At 44.4% G+C, this 18,731-nt stretch overlaps 1 protein-coding gene across 6 annotated transcripts in view; it reads left to right on the top strand.

Annotated features, from left to right (window-relative positions):
• Positions 1 to 18,731, top strand: part of LOC129855713 (AP-2 complex subunit alpha-2-like) — a 72,361-nt gene that overhangs the window by 15,199 nt on the left and 38,431 nt on the right. For 3 of the 6 annotated variants that reach the window (XM_055923664.1, XM_055923661.1, XM_055923659.1), the window contains exons 1-2: positions 8,986 to 9,839; positions 15,379 to 15,590. In XM_055923664.1, coding sequence (XP_055779639.1) covers positions 9,773 to 9,839; positions 15,379 to 15,590 — 279 coding nt within the window. In that variant the 5' untranslated portion in view covers positions 8,986 to 9,772. Of the gene's footprint in view, positions 1 to 8,985; positions 9,840 to 15,378; positions 15,591 to 18,731 lie in introns of those variants that run through there. The other 3 variants (XM_055923658.1, XM_055923662.1, XM_055923660.1) reach the window with 1 other exon arrangement.

Genomic DNA, 18,731 nt, shown 5'->3' with positions numbered 1-18,731 from the left:
CCGGATGCAAATTGGAGTGGGTTTAGGGTTTCTGGGATGATGGTGCTGATGTGAGCCATGACCAGCCTTTCAAAGCACTTCATGGCTACAGACGTGAGTGCTACGGGTCGGTAGTCATTTAAGCAGGTTACCTTAGTGTTCTTGGGCACAGGCACTATGGTGGTCTGCTTAAAACATGTAGGTATTACAGACTCGGACAAGCAGAGGTTGAAAATGTCAGTGAAGACACTTGCTAGTTGGTCAGCGCATGCTCGCAGTACACGTCCTGGTAATCCGTCTGGCCCTGCGCCCTTGTGAATGTTGACCTGTCTAAAGGTCTTACTCACATCGGCTGCAGAGAGCGTGATCACACAGTCTTCCGGTACAGCTGGTGCTCTCATGCATGTTTCAGTGTTATTTGCCTCGAAGCAAGCATAGAAGTAGTTTAGCTTGTCCGGTAGGCTCATGTCACTGGGAAGCTCTTGGCTGTGCTTCCCTTTGTAGTCTGTAATGGTTTGCATGCCCTGCCAGCTATGATTGCGGTTGGCTAAAACTGCTGCACTTCTGACTAAGGAAAGATTATTGGAATAAGATCTTTGCGCAATCTATCAAACAAACAAAATGTAAGTAGTGCTCATCAATAACTAACTATATGACTAAGTATACTAAGAGCTTGTGGGATATACCAAGGCTGTAGGCTTTATCCCAGCAGTGAATATTACAATGGCAATTTTTATTTATTTATTTAACTAGGCAAGATACTTAAGAACAAATTCTTATTTACAATGACGGCCTACCCCAGCCAAACTCTAACCCAGACGATACTGGGCCAAGTATGTGCCGCTCTATGGGACTCCCAATCACGGCCATTTGTGATACAGCCTGGAATCTAACAAGGGTCTGTAGTGACGCCTCTAGCACTGAGAGGCAATGCTTTAGACCGCTGCGCCACTCGGGAACCCCACTTGCAATTGCAGATATTCTTATGCACCTTTATTTGAACAGGAAAGCGTTGCAGTGGAGCCAACAAGCTAGGGACACTTAAGCAAATATGGTATCAGGGGTGTCAAGGGCTTTTAAGTCCAGCAATGCTCTGGAAAACTGGCCCTAAAAGAGTCAGAACAGATTTTAATTTGGAGGTCTCGTCTGAAAGATGGAAAATATTGACCACCACCTTACTCAGAGGTCGATACCACTCACAAAAATAGATAATCAACCTGACCATGGTGCATCATCAAATCAATGTATTTCACCTTACAATTGGTCATAAAGAAGTAAAAAGAAACATGGTTTCATTGGTATGCTCAATATTAGGCTTTAGTTTCAATTTGGTCAAGCACTTCATTTGTTTAGTATTTGCAGAAAGTGCAGAGCAGACATTATTGATGAGGCTTAGCAGTAGTACTAGCGAGTAACATTGAGCTGACTGCATGCCACATTTGCATGGAGGGGAGGGGGTGCAAGAAACCAACTTACTTGAGTTAAAAAGTCTCCTTTTATAAAACAATTGTATTATCTCTTTCAAATCTTTGTCATTAAAATAATATGCACTTAAACTGATTTAAATACGGCAGATTTTGTTCCACGCAAGGGTCCAACTTTGAGATGAGCAAATAGTCAACATTCCACCAATCAGTTTTTGTGTTTTGAGCTGAGGCCGAGATGTGTGTGTCGTGAACAACATTAGTGTGAGAAGCAATATTGAAATCGGCTGTTCGCCATCAAATTAACGGACCCTGATTGAAATTGATTCAAACAGATAAAAATAGTATCATCATGGCACAGTTGGTCTAGATAATGCAACAAAAAAAGGTTGGAATGTTGTTATATAAATAATTGCAATTCAGAATTTTATTTTATTTATTTATTTTTATTTAACCTTTATTTAACCAGGTAGGCAAATTGAGAACACGTTCTCATTTACAATTGCGACCTGGCCAAGATAAAGCAAAGCAGTTCGACACATACAACAACACATAGTTACACATGGAGTAAAAACAAACATATAGTCAATAATGCAGTGAAAAAAAATAAGTCTATATACAATGTGAGCAAGTGAGGTGAGATAAGGGAGGTGAAGGCAAACAGATATATGTATAAATAAATAAAATATAAAAAGGCCATGGAGGCGAAGTGAGTACAACACAGCAAGTAAAATAAAAACTAAAAAACACTGGAATGGTTGGTTTGCATTGGAAGAAAGTGCAAAGTAGAGACAGAAATAATGGGGTGCAAAGGAGCAAAATAAATTAATAAATAAATACAGTAGGTAAAGAGGTAGTTGTTTGGGCTAAATTGTAGATGGGTTATGTACAGGTGCAGTAATCTATGAGCTGCTCTGACAGCTGGTGCTTAAAGCTAGTGAGGGAGATAGGTGTTTCCAGTTTCAGAGATTTTTGTAGTTCGTTCCAGTCATTGGCAGCAGAGAACTGGAAGGAGAGGCGTCCAAAGGAAGAATTGGTTTTGGGGGTGACTAGAGAGATATACCTGCTGGAGTGCGTGCTACAGGTAGGTGCTGCTATGGTGACCAGCGAGCTGAGATAAGGGGGGACTTTACCTAGCAGGGTCTGGTAGATGACCTGGAACCAGTGGGTTTGGCGACGAGTATGAAGCGAGGGCCAGCCAACGAGAGTGTACAGGTCGCAGTGGTGGGTAGTATATGGGGCTTTGGTGACAAAACGGATGGCACTGTGATAGACTGCATCCAATTTATTGAGTAGGGTTTTGGAGGCTATTTTGTAAATGACATCACCGAAGTCGAGGATTGGTAGGATGGTCAGTTTTACAAGGGTATGTTTGGCAGCATGAGTAAAGGATGCTTTGTTGCGGAATAGGAAGCCAATTCTAGATTTGACTTTGGATTGGAGATGTTTGATGTGGGTCTGGAAGGAGAGTTTACAGTCTAACCAGACACCTAGGTATTTGTAGTTGTCCACATATTCTAAGTCAGAGCCGTCCAAAGTAGTGATGTTGGACAGGCGGGCAGGAGCAGGCAGCGATCGGTTGAAGATCATGCATTTGGTTTTACTTGTATTTAAGAGCAGTTGGAGGCCACGGAAGGAGAGTTGTATGGCATTGAAGCTCGCCTGGAGGGTTGTTAACACAGTGTCAAAAGAAGGGCCAGAAGTATACAGAATAGTGTCGTCTGCGTAGAGGTGGATCAGAGAATCACCAGCAGCAAGAGCGACATCATTGATGTAAACAGAGAAGAGAGTCGGTCCAAGAATTGAACCCTGTGGCACCCCCATAGAGACTGCCAGAGGCCCGGACAACAGACCCTCCGATTTGACACACTGAACTCTATCAGAGAAGTAGTTGGTGAACCAGGCGAGGCAATCATTAGAGAAACCAAGGCTGTCGAGTCTGCCAATGAGGATGTGGTGATTGACAGAGTCAAAAGCCTTGGCCAGGTCAATGAATACGGCTGCACAGTATTGTTTCCTATCGATGGCGGTTACGATATCGTTTATGACCTTGAGCGTGGCTGAGGTGCACCCATGACCAGCTCTGAAACCAGATTGCATAGCGGAGAAGGTGTGGTGTGATTCGAAATGGTCGGTAATCTGTTTGTTGACTTGGCTTTCGAAGACCTTAGAAAGGCAGGGTAGGATAGATATAGGTCTGTAGCAGTTAGGGTCAAGGGTGTCCCCCCCTTTGAAGAGGGGGATAACCGCAGCTGCTTTCCAATCTTTGGGGATCTCAGACGACACGAAAGAGAGGTTGAAGAGGCTAGTAATAGGGGTGGCAACAATTTCAGCAGATAGTTTTAGAAAGAAAGGGTCCAGATTATCTAGCCCGGCTGATTTGTAAGGGTCCAGATTTTGCAGCTCATTAAGAACATCAGCTGACTGTATTTGGGAGAAAGAGAAATGGGGAAGGCTTGGGCGAGTAGCAGAGGGGAGGGCAGTGCTGTTGTCCGGGGTAGGGGTAGCCAGGTGGAAAGCATGGCCAGCCGTAGAAAAATGCTTATTGAAATTCTCAATTATAGTGGATTTGTCGGTGGTGACAGTGTTTCCTATCTTCAGAGCGGTTGGAAGCTGGGAGGAGGTGTTCTTATTCTCCATGGACTTTACGGTGTCCCAGAACTTTTTTGAATTTGTGTTGCAGGAAGCAAATTTCTGCTTGAAAAAGCTAGCCTTGGCTGTTCTAACTGCCTGTGTATATTGGTTTCTGGCTTCCCTGAAAAGTTGCATATCACGGGGGCTGTTCGATGCTAATGCAGAACGCCATAGGATGTTTTTCTGATGGTTAAGGGCAGTCAGGTCAGGAGAGAACCAAGGGCTATATCTGTTCCTGGTTCTAAATTTCTTGAATGGGGCATGCTTATTCAAGATGGTGAGGAAGGCATTTTTAAAAAATGACCAGGCATCCTCTACTGACGGGATGAGATCAATATCCTTCCAGGATATCCCGGCCAGGTCGATTAGGAAGGCCTGCTCGCTGAAGTGTTTCAGGGAGCGTTTGACAGTGATGAGTGGAGGTCGTTTGACCGCTGACCCATTACGGATGCAGGCAATGAGGCAGTGATCGCTGAGATCTTGGTTGAAAACAGCAGAGGTGTATTTGGAGGGCAAGTTTGTTAGGATGATATCTATGAGGGTACCCGTGTTTACGGAATTGGGGTGGTACCTGGTAGGTTCATTGATAATTTGTGTGAGATTGAGGGCATCAAGCTTAGATTGTAGGGTGGCTGGGGTGTTGAGCATGTTCAAATTTAGGTCGCCTAGCAGCACGAGCTCTGAAGATAGATGGGGGGCAATCAGTTCACATATAGTGTCCAGAGCACAGCTGGGGGCAGAGGGTGGTCTATAGCAGGCGGCAACGGTGAGAGACTTGTTTTTAGAGAGGTGGATTTTTAAAAGTAGAAGTTCAAATTGTTTGGGAACAGACCTGGATAGTATAACAGAACTCTGCAGGCAGTCTTTGCAGTAGATTGCAACACCGCCCCCTTTGGCCGTTCTATCTTGTCTGAAAATATTGTAATTGGGGATAAAAATGTCTGAATTTTTGGTGGTCTTTCTAAGCCAGGATTCAGACACGGCTAAAACATCCGGGTTGGTAGAGTGTGCTAAAGCAGTGAACAAAACAAACTTAGGGAGGAGGCTTCTAATGTTAACATGCATGAAGCCAAGGCTATTACGGTTACAGAAGTCATCAAAAGAGAGCGCCTGGGGAATAGGAGTGGAGCCAGGTACTGCAGGGCCTGGATTCACCTCTACATCACCAGAGGAACAGAGGAGAAGTAGGATAATGGTACGGCTAAAAGCTATGAGAATTGGTCGCCTAGAGCTACTAGAGCAGAGAGTAAAAGGAAGTTTCTGGGGGCGATAAAATAGTTTAAAGGAATAATGTACAGACAAAGGTATGGTAGGATGTGAATACAGTGGAGGTAAACCTAGGTATTGAGTGATGATGAGAGAGATCTTGTCTCTAGAAACATCATTGAAACCAGGTGATGTCATCGCATATGTGGGTGGTGGAACTGAGAGGTTGGATATGGTATAGAGAGCAGGGCTAGATTCTCTACAGTGAAATAAGCCAATAAACACTAACCAGAACAGCAATGGACAAGGCATATTTACATTAAGGAGAGGCATGCTTAATCGAGTGATCAGTAAGGGTCCAGTGAGTAGAGGTTGGTTGGGGTCGTGGCGATCCAGACAGCTGGCCGGGTATATGGCTATCGGTAGCAGCATAGGATGGAGGTCTGTTTGTAGATACCTCGTGCGTTTCCGTCGGTAGGTTCCGTGTAGTGGGGTTTTGTTCAGATAGCAGCCGATAGGACAGCTAACGATTAGCGGGCCTCAGGTGAGCGTTCAGGTAACGTCGGGACGGATTTGCCGGTTGGATAAATCCCTCGGGCAGATAACGTCGGCAGTCAGTCGTGAAGGCCCGGTGGGGTTCCGTATCTGCAGCAGCAACAAAAGAAACGGGTCCGGATGGTGATGGAACTCCTCAGCTGGCTAGCTCCAGCATGATTTGAGTTTGCTCCGGGGTCGACGTAAGCCAATAGTCACACGGTATGCAGCTAGCTAGCTGCGAAATCAAGGTGCAAGTGTCCAGAGCCTGCGGTTGGAATCCGGGGAAACTGAGAGAAAAAAAGTCCCGGAATGCTCCGGTCCGAGTCGCGTTGCACAAATTGCATTGGGGGCATACTTATACACACTGTACAGCCTAACCTATGAATTGTGCACCTACGAAATGGTGTATCAGCTTACTCAGTGACACCCACAGAAAACAACTATGTAGAGTTTACACATATATTAGAATCTTAGCTCTTATTGCATGATTTTGATTGTGGGAAATCACCTTTCCAGTCAGTCTATTGTGTGTATTGGACATTCATATTGAGCTGTACAGCCTAACCTATGGATTGTGCACCTATGAAATGGTGTATCAGTCTACTCGGTGACACCCACAGAACACAACTGTTAAGAGTTTACACAAGTATTAGCGTCTTAGCTCTTATTGATGAACGTTAACTGTGGGAAATCAGCTCACTATACAGCCTATTGTGCCTGTTTAACATTCATATTGGACTGTACAGCCTAAGCTACAGATTGTGCACCCATGAAATGAGGTATCAGCCTACTCGGTGACAGCAACAGAACACAACTATGTAGAGTTTACACAAATATTTGTGTCTTGGATGACTGCTTAAAGCAATTTTTCCCAGTTGGATCTCGTTTTTCTCTGAGTTTCCAGTTGCCTTGATCGCTCGGAAGTGTAAGATTTCCAAGTTTCCAGTTGTTTTGAACATAGCATTATGCCACATTCAAAACAACTGGGAACTCGGAACTGGGAAATCTCAGACTTCTTAGTGTTCAAGACAACTGGGGAACTCGGGACAAAATTATCTCATATTATCATCAAACTCGGAATTCCAAGTCGGGAACTCTGGCCTTTTTCTCGAGCTCCGACTTTCTGACCTGAAGATCACTGACATTATGGTTCGACCTTGTTTGTTTCCGAGTTCCCAGTTGAACCACAAATCTTAGCGGGGGGGAGAGAGACATGGTCCCTGCTCTCTCCTTCCTTTCCTCAGGTGAGACTGACCAGAGAGAGGGGACACCGTTTTTCGCCTCGTGGCGAAACTCGAGTCGCTCTGGCTCTGCATCTGCCTCATGTACAAATTCATGCTGTTCCTATGACCAAAGAAAGTGAAATACTCTTCAATATTAAAATGGACACGACGAGCTGCTAATAATAATAGAAACGCAGGGCTATTGATACACTCATTCAATGCAGCTGCAGCGCGAGTGGAAGTAGGGAGATGAGCGTTTTATGTTTTGTAATTGTGTTGAATAAAACCAGTGCTGAATAAAAACTTAAACATGAACTCACTCATAAAAACAGCAGCTCTTGCTGTATTCTTTATAGTCTCCCTCTGGTCATTGTTTAAAAAGTTATGAAATCTCAAGTAGGCTAGTATCAAACCTTGCTGTGGCCATAAGATCGTGGAAGTTGTAGGCACTGTGATTTGAGCTATCCAGATTGGCCAGCAGTAGGCACACTCGATTTAGCCACAGATCTCCCGGTCCTCCAGGCAGGTAGAGTTAGTCTTTTCAGACAAATTAAATGGTTAAATAATGGAAACACTTTGCCTACACGGTGCGCAGGGCTTCTGAATCAAGTGCACCGACCGTCAACAGTGCAACACAAATAATTTTAAAAAGGCGAGCAAGCCTTTATCATTGTCTTTTCTACAGAAATGTTTGGTGATCGACGAGGAATGCCTTGAAGATCGACCAGGTTGGTGACCACTGGTTTAGGCTGTACAGTGCAATATGAACGTCCAAATACACACAATAGACTGACTGGAAAGTTGATTTCCCACATTCAAGGTCCTGCAATAAGAGCTAAGATGCTAATATTTGTATAAACTCTACACATTTGTGTTCTGTGAGTGTCACTGAATAGGCTGATAGATTGGATTACATGAGTTTATTAGTCAGATGCACAGGGTCGCAGGGGTATTAAGTCTGGGGGTCAGAAGGGGGACATGTGGAGCAGGTAGCTGCCTAGTGGTGACTATTCAGCAGCCTGATGGTCTGGGGGTAGAAGCTATTGGCCAGTCTCACAGTTTTTGCCATGATGCTACTATACTGCCTATACTATAAGGCGCAACTATACTTTCGCGCCTTCTTAACCATGGTGTCCTTCTGGTTTGACCATTTCAGTTCCTCTGAGATTTGTAAGTCGAGGAACTTGACGTTTTTGACCATCTCCAGGCTGCTTCATTGATGAGGATGGAGGTGTGCCCAGTCTGGTTCCTTCTGAAGACCACAATAAGCTCCATTATTTTGCTGATGTTGAGGGAGATGTTGTTTGCCAGGCATCACACCGTCAGAGTACCTACATTCTCTCTGTAGGCCGCCTTGTCACTGGTAGTATTCAGGCCTACTAATATTATGTCATCAGCGAACTTGATGATGGAGTTGGAACTGTGAGGCTATGCAGTTGTGGGTATATAGGGAGTACTGGAGGGGACTGAGGACGCACCCTTGTGGGGTCCCCGTGTTATGGATCAGTGTGGTGGAGGTAATGTTGCCTACCTTCACCACCTGGGGACAGCCCGTCAAGAGGTCCTCTTGGGAGAAGTTCAGTCCCAGGGCCATGAGCTTTGTGGTGAGCTTAGAGGGCACTATGGTGATACCCCATTTCATGGGTGTACAATCCATAGGTTAGGCTGCACAGTGTAATATGAATTTTCAATATACTGGCTAACTGGTGAGCTTAATGTTGCTCATTTCAGTGGTTTAAGAGCTAAGATGCTAATATTTGTATAAACTTTTTTTAGGTCAAATGAACTAATAATTGTCTTTTTTTAAAGTTATATAACAACATTCCCACCTTGTTTTGCATTATCTAGTCCAATTGTGGCATGATTTCACAATTTCTATCGGTTTGCATCAGTTTCAATGGGGAACTTTTATTTTGAAGGCGAACTGCTGATTCCACTATTGTTGCTCACGCGAATGATGTTCACAACACACTAGTGAGTCCAAGAATAAGGAAAAAGAAGCGCCAGAGTCTGCGCAAAACGAACAGGTCTAGTGGTCGCGCTGCTTGTGCTGTCACGAGCCTTGTCCAAGGCTACCGAGTAGTGAATTGACATAAATTATTGACGACATCGAATTGCCTTCGTTTAGCCATCGCACATACGTCATTATTGGAATAGATACATTGTGGAAATACGATGGTATGCTGACTGATCACGGTCAACTGGTGATGTTTTCCAAGATTTGATATAGCTAGCTAGCCAGCTAACGTTAGCTGTTTAGCTAGCTTGCCGTGCGTGACTCACTGACAAGAGTCAGAGATCAGACTGAGTGGCAATTTTTTGGCATTGTGCTTTTTCTCTGATATCTGGATATATAACGTTAATATATTTCGCGGGTAGATATAATTAGTTACAACTGCGTGTACTTTAACTGTCATCTGGTCGTGAACGAAGAGAAGGTTTGAATGAATTTGCTAGCCAGCGGAAACGTCGGCTAGTTAACACGGATACACTTGGAGTAACCATACTGCTAGTTTGCTGAATTGATCAACGGCACTGTCATCCAAACTAGCTAATCTACATACCTAGCAAGCTATTATAAACGTGCTATCTTTGGTAAAACGCCAAGGAACATAAACGGTGAAAGGTTGGTTAGCTGGCTAACTAGCTAGGACACAAGCTAACACACCCTGCACTGTAACACCTAAACGCCAGCTGACGTTTGATAGCTGACCATCGACAATTAATTTTTTACGGGAAAGGCCGGAGTGAGGACAGAAACCAGCAAAAATGCCGGCTGTGTCGAAGGGAGATGGGATGCGCGGATTAGCGGTGTTCATTTCGGACATACGGAATTGTAAGTGTCTTTTTCCATCATTGATTAGCTTTAACGAGCCATGTTATTATAAACATTTGCATGGTGGACAGCATTTGATCAACAGACATTTGTTTTCAAGTGTACCCTGAAATGTAGTGGTGTAAATTGAAACAGCTAGTTCAATGGTAAGGAGAGAGGGGTTATAGCTATGGAGAGGTCATTTGCGGGTACAGTTGCTGCTGCACCGCATCCCTTTTCCATTTGCGCTGTCTACTACTGTGCTTGTGGTTATACACGGTCGGCCGTGATGATGTGTTGTGTGTCAGACTCGTAGGATACTACTAGGCCGCTACTCGTTAGATGTTGTCACTGCTGTTCACGTCACCTGTACCAGAACAGAAGCAGGGTAGCTGACTGTTGTTATCGCGACGGGCCACCAGTGTTAATTTTGCTCAGTTTTGTTGTTGTGATAATACATTTATCAGGCAGTCGCATAGGGTGAAATGTAGCAGGGCTGGATGGATAGTTATGTTGAATCGCTGTTCAGATATAACGTTACAGTAGCTAAACCAGCCGGTTGAACTACTGGGTCGATTAGAATTGGTCGCCACTCGCAGCATAGTAGTCGATCATGTGTTTGCGCCTACCTAGTTTATGTTAGTGTCTTGTTAATAGTTTAAATAATATACAAATGTTGCTAATTCAGTTTTTCTAATTTGAGGCCTGGTTTATGCTGAGTGCATTGTCTGTCATAGCGCACACATACACGCCCATACATTATACAGATATTGTGCATGACACTGCCATTTTTCATAACCGCTGTCATGATAGAGCAGAATAATCTTTATCACTCAAAATACACACACACACACCGTGTGCACATTAACCCTTACAAAAAAAGATTGCAGTCAGAGTGCAGTATGCTGCAAATACTGCGTCCAAAATACATTTTTATACTGCAATAGAAATACCACAGTCGACTGCAGTTACTGCACTTTTAATGCAGTTTCAAACCTGCAATCTTTTTTTGTAAGGGAAAATGCAGGCTTTAAGAATACTAGACAGTGTCTTGCTTGGAGCCTGTTTCATGTAAAGCTGTCCCTTACAAAAAAAGTGCAGTAACAGCAGTCGACTGTGGTATTTTAGACACAGTTATACTGCAGCTACACTGCAAAATTATTGCAGTAAAAAAATGCATTGTACTTCAGTTTACTGTGCTCTGACTGCAATATTTTTTCGTAAGGGGCCACCGCATGGCATTTAGGGTACCTTGCCCCTCTTTCAAACATGATAAACAACAGAAACAAGACCTGAAGAGGTTGCAAGACTGCTAGTGGTGTTGTGGGGTTAGCATAAGATTGATTTGGAATAGACTGCTGTCTGAGATCACAAAATGACATCATAGTAGTCCAGATCGAAAAGTTGGATAACTCCAACAGCACACGCCTTACCTTTGTCCATCGTCGAAACTGAAATGGCAAGGACGGCCTCTATTTGAAATGGACACAGTCACACACTAATATCTTGAATTTCACCCTTATTCACACCCGCCCAGCCCTGTCCCTCCTCTGTCCCACCTCCAACTCTTGTCCTCTTCCCATCCATCCTCTGATGATTTGTACATTATTGCTTTTCCTCTCCTCCCTCTGGAACGTTGTGTTCTCCTTGATCTCTCCTTCCTTACTGTTCCCCAATTTAGTCACTGTTCCTGTTATACTGTTAGTAAACTGTCAAGTTTGTTGCTTATTTATTTATTCTTCATAAGTACATAGGGTGAATGTTGGAGAATTAGGCTAAGAACGTTACACAGGCTAGGCCCTACTTCTTTCAAGTTACTCATTAGGCTACTCACCCCTTCTCTCTTTCCCCCACATGGCCCTATTCCCTCTATGAGATATGGAGGAGAGTCTGAGGAGCGGAGAAGCGATTCACATTCCTTCCTTGCCTTGCCTTTTGTTGTGGCTGGCAACGTGACATTCTTGGTCCGCAGCTCAAATTGACCGTAAATATCAGTTAGCCAGTAAAGCACAAACTTATCGGCTGGGGACAGTCAAGCACTGCCTAGTTGCGTTGGCTCGGGAAAAGGTGAATCGGCAGACTTCGGAGACTCTCAGGGGAACTCCGGTAGACTCGGAACTCCGGTAGACTCTCTGCCAGGGAGATGTCGGGGACATCCGGGATGCCTCGGAGGCGTGGCGGAATTGGACCTCCTTTCCTTCCTATATTCCTGTAGCCGCCTATTGATTCGGATGGTCAAGGCAATGAGCTAGTCGAGATCCGTCGGTAGTTCCCGGGCTGCTAGCTCGTCCTTCACTTCCTCCGATAATCTGTGCAGGAACGTGTCAAACAGCGATTCCGGGTTCCAGGCACTCTCAGCTGCCAAAGTGCGGAAATACACTGCATAGTCTCCCACACTACGGGAGTCTTGCCGAAGATGGAGTGACTTCCGGCAGCCTCTCTCCCGGACAATGGAGAATCAAAAACTTTCTTCACTTCTGCCACAAACTCCTCCAGACTGAAGCATACAGCTGACTATTGTTCCCACACGGCCGTAGCCCTGGCGAGAGCCCTCCCGGACATCAGCGTGATGAGGTACGCTATCTTCGAGCGTTCCGATAGGAAGGAGGAGGGCTGCAGCTCTGATGAGAACACTGAGCGAGAAATGCCCGACAGATTCCAGACTCTCCAGCGACGCGTTCTAGGGGAGGTAAGCGGGGTTCTCGGGAAACCGGGGTGGCCATGCTGCTAACAGCCAGGTTATTTAGGGGTTGAGAGGTTACCGTTGTGGTAGGCTGCCTGACAGACAACCTGCGGAATTGCTCCAGCAATGTGTTCAACGTGCGGTTATGGCATTTGGCCAAGGTCTGGAACTCCTTGTGCCTTCCAAGGGTGGCTCCTTGGGAGGAGAGAATTGCGGAGCAGGTCCGAGTCTGCTGGGTCAGTCATGTCCAGTTCGTACTGTCAAGGCTCAGGAGAAGACCCAGATGCAGACAGTTTCGAAGTAATCAAAGATTATTACAAAACGGGGGCAGGCAAACGACAGGTCAAGGGCAGGCAGAGGTCAGTAATCCAATGGAGAGTCCGAAAGGTACAGAACGGCAGGCAGATTCAGGGCAGGCAGAATGGTCAAAACTGGGATAACAGGAACTAGAGAAAGACGGGAGCATGGGAAAACGAACTGGCAACAGACAAAGAGAAAATAGAGGTATAAATACACTGGGGATAATGGGGAAGATGGGTGACACATGGAGGGGGTGGAGACAAGCACAAAGACAGGTGACACAGATCAGGGTGTGACAGTATTTCCATTCTTTGCTGCAGTTCCTCTCAAGCTCTGTCAGGTTGGATGTGGAGCGTCACTGCACAGCTATTTTCAGGTGTTTCCAGAGATCTTCGATCGGGTTCAAGTCCGGGCTCTGGCTGGGCCACTCAAGGTCATTGAGACTTGTCCAGAAACCACTCCTGTGTTGTCTTGGCTGTGATTTTCACTGTAGGGATGGTGCCAGGTTTCCACCAGATGTCACGCTTGGCATTCAGGCCAAAGAGTTCAATCTTGGTTTCTTCAGACCAGAGAATCTTGTCTCTCATGGTCTGAGAGTCTTTTGGGTGGGTGCCAAGCGGGCTGTCGTTCCTTTTACTAACGAGTTGCTTCCGCCTGGCCACTCTACAATAAAAGGCCTGATTGGTGGAGTGCTGCAGCTATGGTTGTTCTTCTGGATGGTTCTTCCATCTCCACAGAGGAACTCTGGAGCTCTGTCAGTCACCATCGGGTTCTTGGTCACCACCTTGACCAAGATCCTTCTTCCCCGATTACTCAGTTTGGTCGGTTGGGCAGCTCTAGGAAGAGTCTTTGTGGTTCCAAACTTTTTCCATTAAAGAATGACGAAGGTCACTGTGTCCATCAATAATGCAGAAATGTTTTGGTTCCCTTCCCCAGATGGGAAGGGTACCAAAACTTGACACAATCCTGTCTCTGAGCTCTTTCAGGGATATCCTTCGACCTCATGGCTTGGTTTTTGCTCTGATATGCACTGTCAACTGTGGGACCTTTTTATATAGACGGGTGTTTGCCTTTCCAAATCATGTCCAATCAATTGAATTTACCACAGGTGGACTCCAATCAAGTTGTAGAAACATCTGAAGGATGACAAATGGAAACAGAATGCACCTGAGCTCAATTTAGAGTAGCATAGCAAAGGGCCTGAATACTTACGTTTAAAAAAAGGTATTTCTGTTTTTATTTTGTAATACATTTGCAAACATTTCTAAACTGTTTTCACTTTGTCATTAGGGGGTATTGTAGATTAATGAGGAAAAAAGGTTTTATCCATTTTAGATTAAGACTGTAACGTAACACAATCTGGGAAAAGGGAAGTTGTCTGAATACTTTCCGAATACAATGTATATGGATGATTTATAAAGCCAGGCACATTTAACAGTTAGGCTATTATTTATAGACCTAATTTCAATTTGTTTCCTATCTCCTGAGTTTTCTTAGACAATTAAGCTAAGGCAAGGTCTGTTTCCTCGTCTCTGCTACTGCTGTCTCCGCCGCATTGTTCTCAATCCTAATATGATGGTTAACTTCGATTATTATGCACCTAGCAACATAAGGAAAGGCAGCAATTCTACGGTATACTGAAGATTATGTTGCAGAACCACAAACGGCAACCGTATCCAACAGCGGGACAAGGCGCATTTGTTATAAAATAATATTAGATTGATTAGTGTTGCACGATTATTTTTGCTTAATAACCATATACAATTTCAGTATCACATGTCTTCGAGTGACTGCCATCCCCGTGGCCTCAGCAATGGATTAGTCCACAGAGACAGGCGCAAATCATACCGAGATATTTTTTTTGCCCAATTAAAAAATATCTAACAATTTGCACCTGCTCAACTAAAGAAATCTCTGTCGACCAACAGCCTATCGACCAAACAATCAACCACTCGACTAAATGGGGTGTCTTTTGGGTGATAAAACCTAAAGAGACCGCATTCCAGAGCATGAGTTAATGTTTCTGTTCTATATGGTACCAGGGAGACATGACCCCAGGGCCAGACCCTGGCCTCTACACAAAGATAACTGTTTTTACAGCAGATACTGTCTGCTGTGAAATATAAGTGTCTTTCATACAAATTTTTACCTTGTGACCCATTCTGTACACCTGTTGTTTGTCATGTAGGTTGAAAGGGGTGTATCTTGGCTATAAAGTACCTTTGTACTTTTTGTCTCAGGGCTCTCAACGAATCATCTGAGGGTGATTCGTTGACCAGCCATCATTATCGTAGAGCACTCAATCAATTCACTTTATATGTGTGCGTTGTGTTGACCTGCTCCCTTATTAAGTGATTCAAGATTTAGTATTACTCTGACTTGTGTGATAAGTTTCTTTCCTCATTTGACAGTAAATAAATTTACCTGAATGTTGATCCCTGGTATGTATATGTGTATCTTTTTGTCCCTTTTTTCATGAGCTGCATTAAATCTAATTCCTAATTCCGTCTTTGGCTGGTATGGCAATAAAGTATTAAAATTTGAATCCAAGCTAAAATGGCTGCACTTCTTCCCCAGGTAAGAGCAAGGAGGCAGAGATCAAGCGGATCAATAAGGAGCTGGCCAACATCCGCTCCAAATTCAAGGGGGATAAGGCACTGGACGGCTATAGTAAGAAGAAGTATGTCTGCAAGCTGCTCTTCATCTTCCTGCTCGGACATGACATTGACTTTGGACACATGGAGGCTGTCAACCTGCTCAGCTCAAACAAGTACACAGAGAAACAGATCGTAAGTGAAGTGTGTATGTGAGAGAGCACCGAACTTGTATGAATGAAAAATGTGTGTGTGCTATGTCTGTCTGTGTTTGGTTGTCTGTATATTTTCAGTTTGTGGCACTCCATTTCTCATTGTCTATGTCTGTCTGTATCATGGCATCCCAGTCTCAGTTTTTTGTCAGTTGTTTGTACTGGTTACCTGCCACTGTTTTTATTTTTCTCTTTCTCTTAAACTGTTCTTTCAATGTTGATACTAAACATACACTGCATTTACTAAACCCATTCTGGGGTCCTAGTCTTGTCTGTCTCTATTTGCAGTACAACAGATCATTGAACTTAGTGTCATTCATTTGAACGTCAAGCTCTGCTTTTGTGTTCAAATATTCTGACTGGAACATTCAATTGCCAGAGCAAAGACTTTAAAAGTCTTATAAGTAGTCTTAAATGTGTATATAAAAATATTTAGGTTTAAGGTTGACCTGACAGGACCTGTTTCAGTGCAAACTCTTTCACAATGGTAGCCTTTGGTCTGGTTTGAATACTTTGAAAATGCATCCTCCTTCCTCCCTTCCTTGATAATGTTGTGGAAACCACACATTCACTTTTGCCATGTCAGATCAGTGGTTTCATCGTATTTTTACAAAGCCACATTGCACATTCAGTAGGGTACAACATTGTGGAACGTTCACATAGAAAAATACTGTGAAGACTTGCCTCTGTTTACAGTAAGAAATCATGTCATCTATTCACGCTAGCACAACCCAGGTTCAGGGGGATAGAATTGACATGATTATATCATGCCTCTTCAGCATTTGGTGGAGGAACTCTCCAATGCACCTGAAGACAAAACAATAGTTACGTCCCAAATTAGGGGTGTGAACGTTTTAGGGATGACCCCAATTAGTCGACTTGTCGATTGTTTGGTTGATAGGCTTGTTTGTCAACCGATACTTGTTTTTAGTTGAGCAGTAGCAAATATATATATATATATATATATATATATATATATATATATATATATATATGCACTGCTCAAAACAATAAAGGGAACACTAAAATAAAACATCCTAGATCTGAATGAATGAAATATTCTTATTAAATACTTTTTTCTTTACATAGCTGAATGTGCTGACAACAAAATCACAAAAAAATTATCAATGCATTATCATCATTATGCATTATCAATTATCAACACATCAAATTTATCAACCCATGGAGGTCTGGATTTGGAGTCACACTCAAAATTAAAGTGGAAAAACACACTACAGGCTGATCCAACTTTTATGTAATGTCCTTAAAACAAGTCAAAATGAGGCTCAGTAGTGTGTGTGGCCTCCACGTGCCTGTATGACCTCCCTACAACGCTTGGGCATGCTCCTGATGAGGTGGCGGATGGTCTCCTGAGGGATCTCCTCCCAGACCTGGACTAAAGCATCCGCCAACTCCTGGACAGTCTGTGGTGCAACGTGGAGTTGGTGGATGGAGCGAGACATGATGTCCCAGATGTGCTCAATTGGATTCAGGTCTGGGGAATGGGCGGGCCAGTCCATAGGATCAATGCCTTCCTCTTGCAGGAACTGCCGACACACTCCAGCCACATGAGGTCTAGCATTGTCTTGCATTAGGAGGAACCCAGGGCCAACCGCACCAGCATATGGTCTCATAAGGGGTCTGAGGATCTCATCTCGGTACCTAATGGCAGTCAGGCTACCTCTGGCGAGCACATGGAGGGCTGTGCGGTCCCCAAAGAAATGCCACCCCACACCATGACTGACCTACCGCCAAATCGGTCATGCTGGAGGATGTTGCAGGCAGCAGAACGTTCTCCACGGCGTCTCCAGACTCTGTCACGTTTGTCACGTGCTCAGTGTGAACCTGCTTTCATCTGTGAAGAGCACAGGGCGCCAGTGGAGAATTTGCCAATCTTGGTGTTCTCTGGCAAATGCCAAACGTCCTGCACGTGTTGGGCTGTAAGCACAACCCCCACCTGTGGACGTCGGGCCCTCATACCACCCTCATGGAGTCTGTTTCTGACCGTTTGAGCAGACACATGCACATTTGTGGCCTGCTGGAGGTCATTTTGCAGGGCTCTGGCAGTGCTCCACCTGCTGCTCCTTGCACAAAGGCGGAGGTAGCGGTCCTGCTGCTGGGTTGTTGCCCTCCTACGGCCTCCTCCACGTCTCCTGATGTACAGGCCTGTCTCCTGGTAGCGCCTCCATGCTCTGGACACTACGCTGATAGACACAGCAAACCTTCTTGCCACAGCTCGCATTGATGTGCCATCCTGGATGAGCTGCACTACCTGAGCCACTTGTGTGGGTTGTAGACTCCGTCTCATGCTACCACTAGAGTGAAAGCACCGCCAGCATTCAAAAGTGACCAAAACATCAGCTAGGAAGCATAGGAAGTGGTCTGTGGTCACCACCTGCAGAACCACTCCTTTATTGGGGGTGTCTTGCTAATTGCCTATAATTTCCACCTTTTGTCTATTCCATTTGCACAACAGCATGTGAAATTTATTGTCAATCAGTGTTGCTTCTAAGTGGACAGTTTGATTTCACAGAAGTGTGATTGACTTGGAGTTACATTGTGTTGTTTAAGTGTTCCCTTTATTTTTTTGAGCAGTGTATTTTCTGGGTCATGGTTTGGCTTTTTCAAGATGCTTTATTACTGCAACTTTTAGTGAGTTTGGTACACATCCGGTGGATAGAGAGCCTTTTATTATGTTCAACATGGGAGGGCCAAGCACAGGAAGTAGCTCTTTCAGTAGTTTAGTTGGAATAGGGTCCAGTATGCAGCTTGAAGGTTAAGAGGCCATGATTATTTTCATAATTGTGTCAAGAGATATAAGTACTAAAATACTTGAATGTCTCTCTTGATCCTAGGTCGGTCTTTCCAAGCTAGTCAGAAGACTTCCAGTTTGATGTGGCGCCATTTTCGTTCTAATTTTCTGGAAGCTATCTTCAGAGCTTGGGTTATTTTTCTGTATACCAGGGAGCTAGTTTCTTATGACCAATGTTTTTGGTTTTTAGGGGTGCGACTGCATCTAGGGTATTGCGCAAGGTTAAATTGAGTTCCTCAGTTAGGTGGTTAACTGATTTTTGTACTCTGATGTCCTTGGGTAGGCGGAGGGAGTATGGAAGGGCATCTAGGA

Source organism: Salvelinus fontinalis, chromosome 5 (genome assembly GCF_029448725.1).
Source record: "Salvelinus fontinalis isolate EN_2023a chromosome 5, ASM2944872v1, whole genome shotgun sequence".
NCBI lineage: Eukaryota > Metazoa > Chordata > Actinopteri > Salmoniformes > Salmonidae > Salvelinus > Salvelinus fontinalis.
This window is presented reverse-complemented; position numbering and strand designations above follow the sequence as displayed.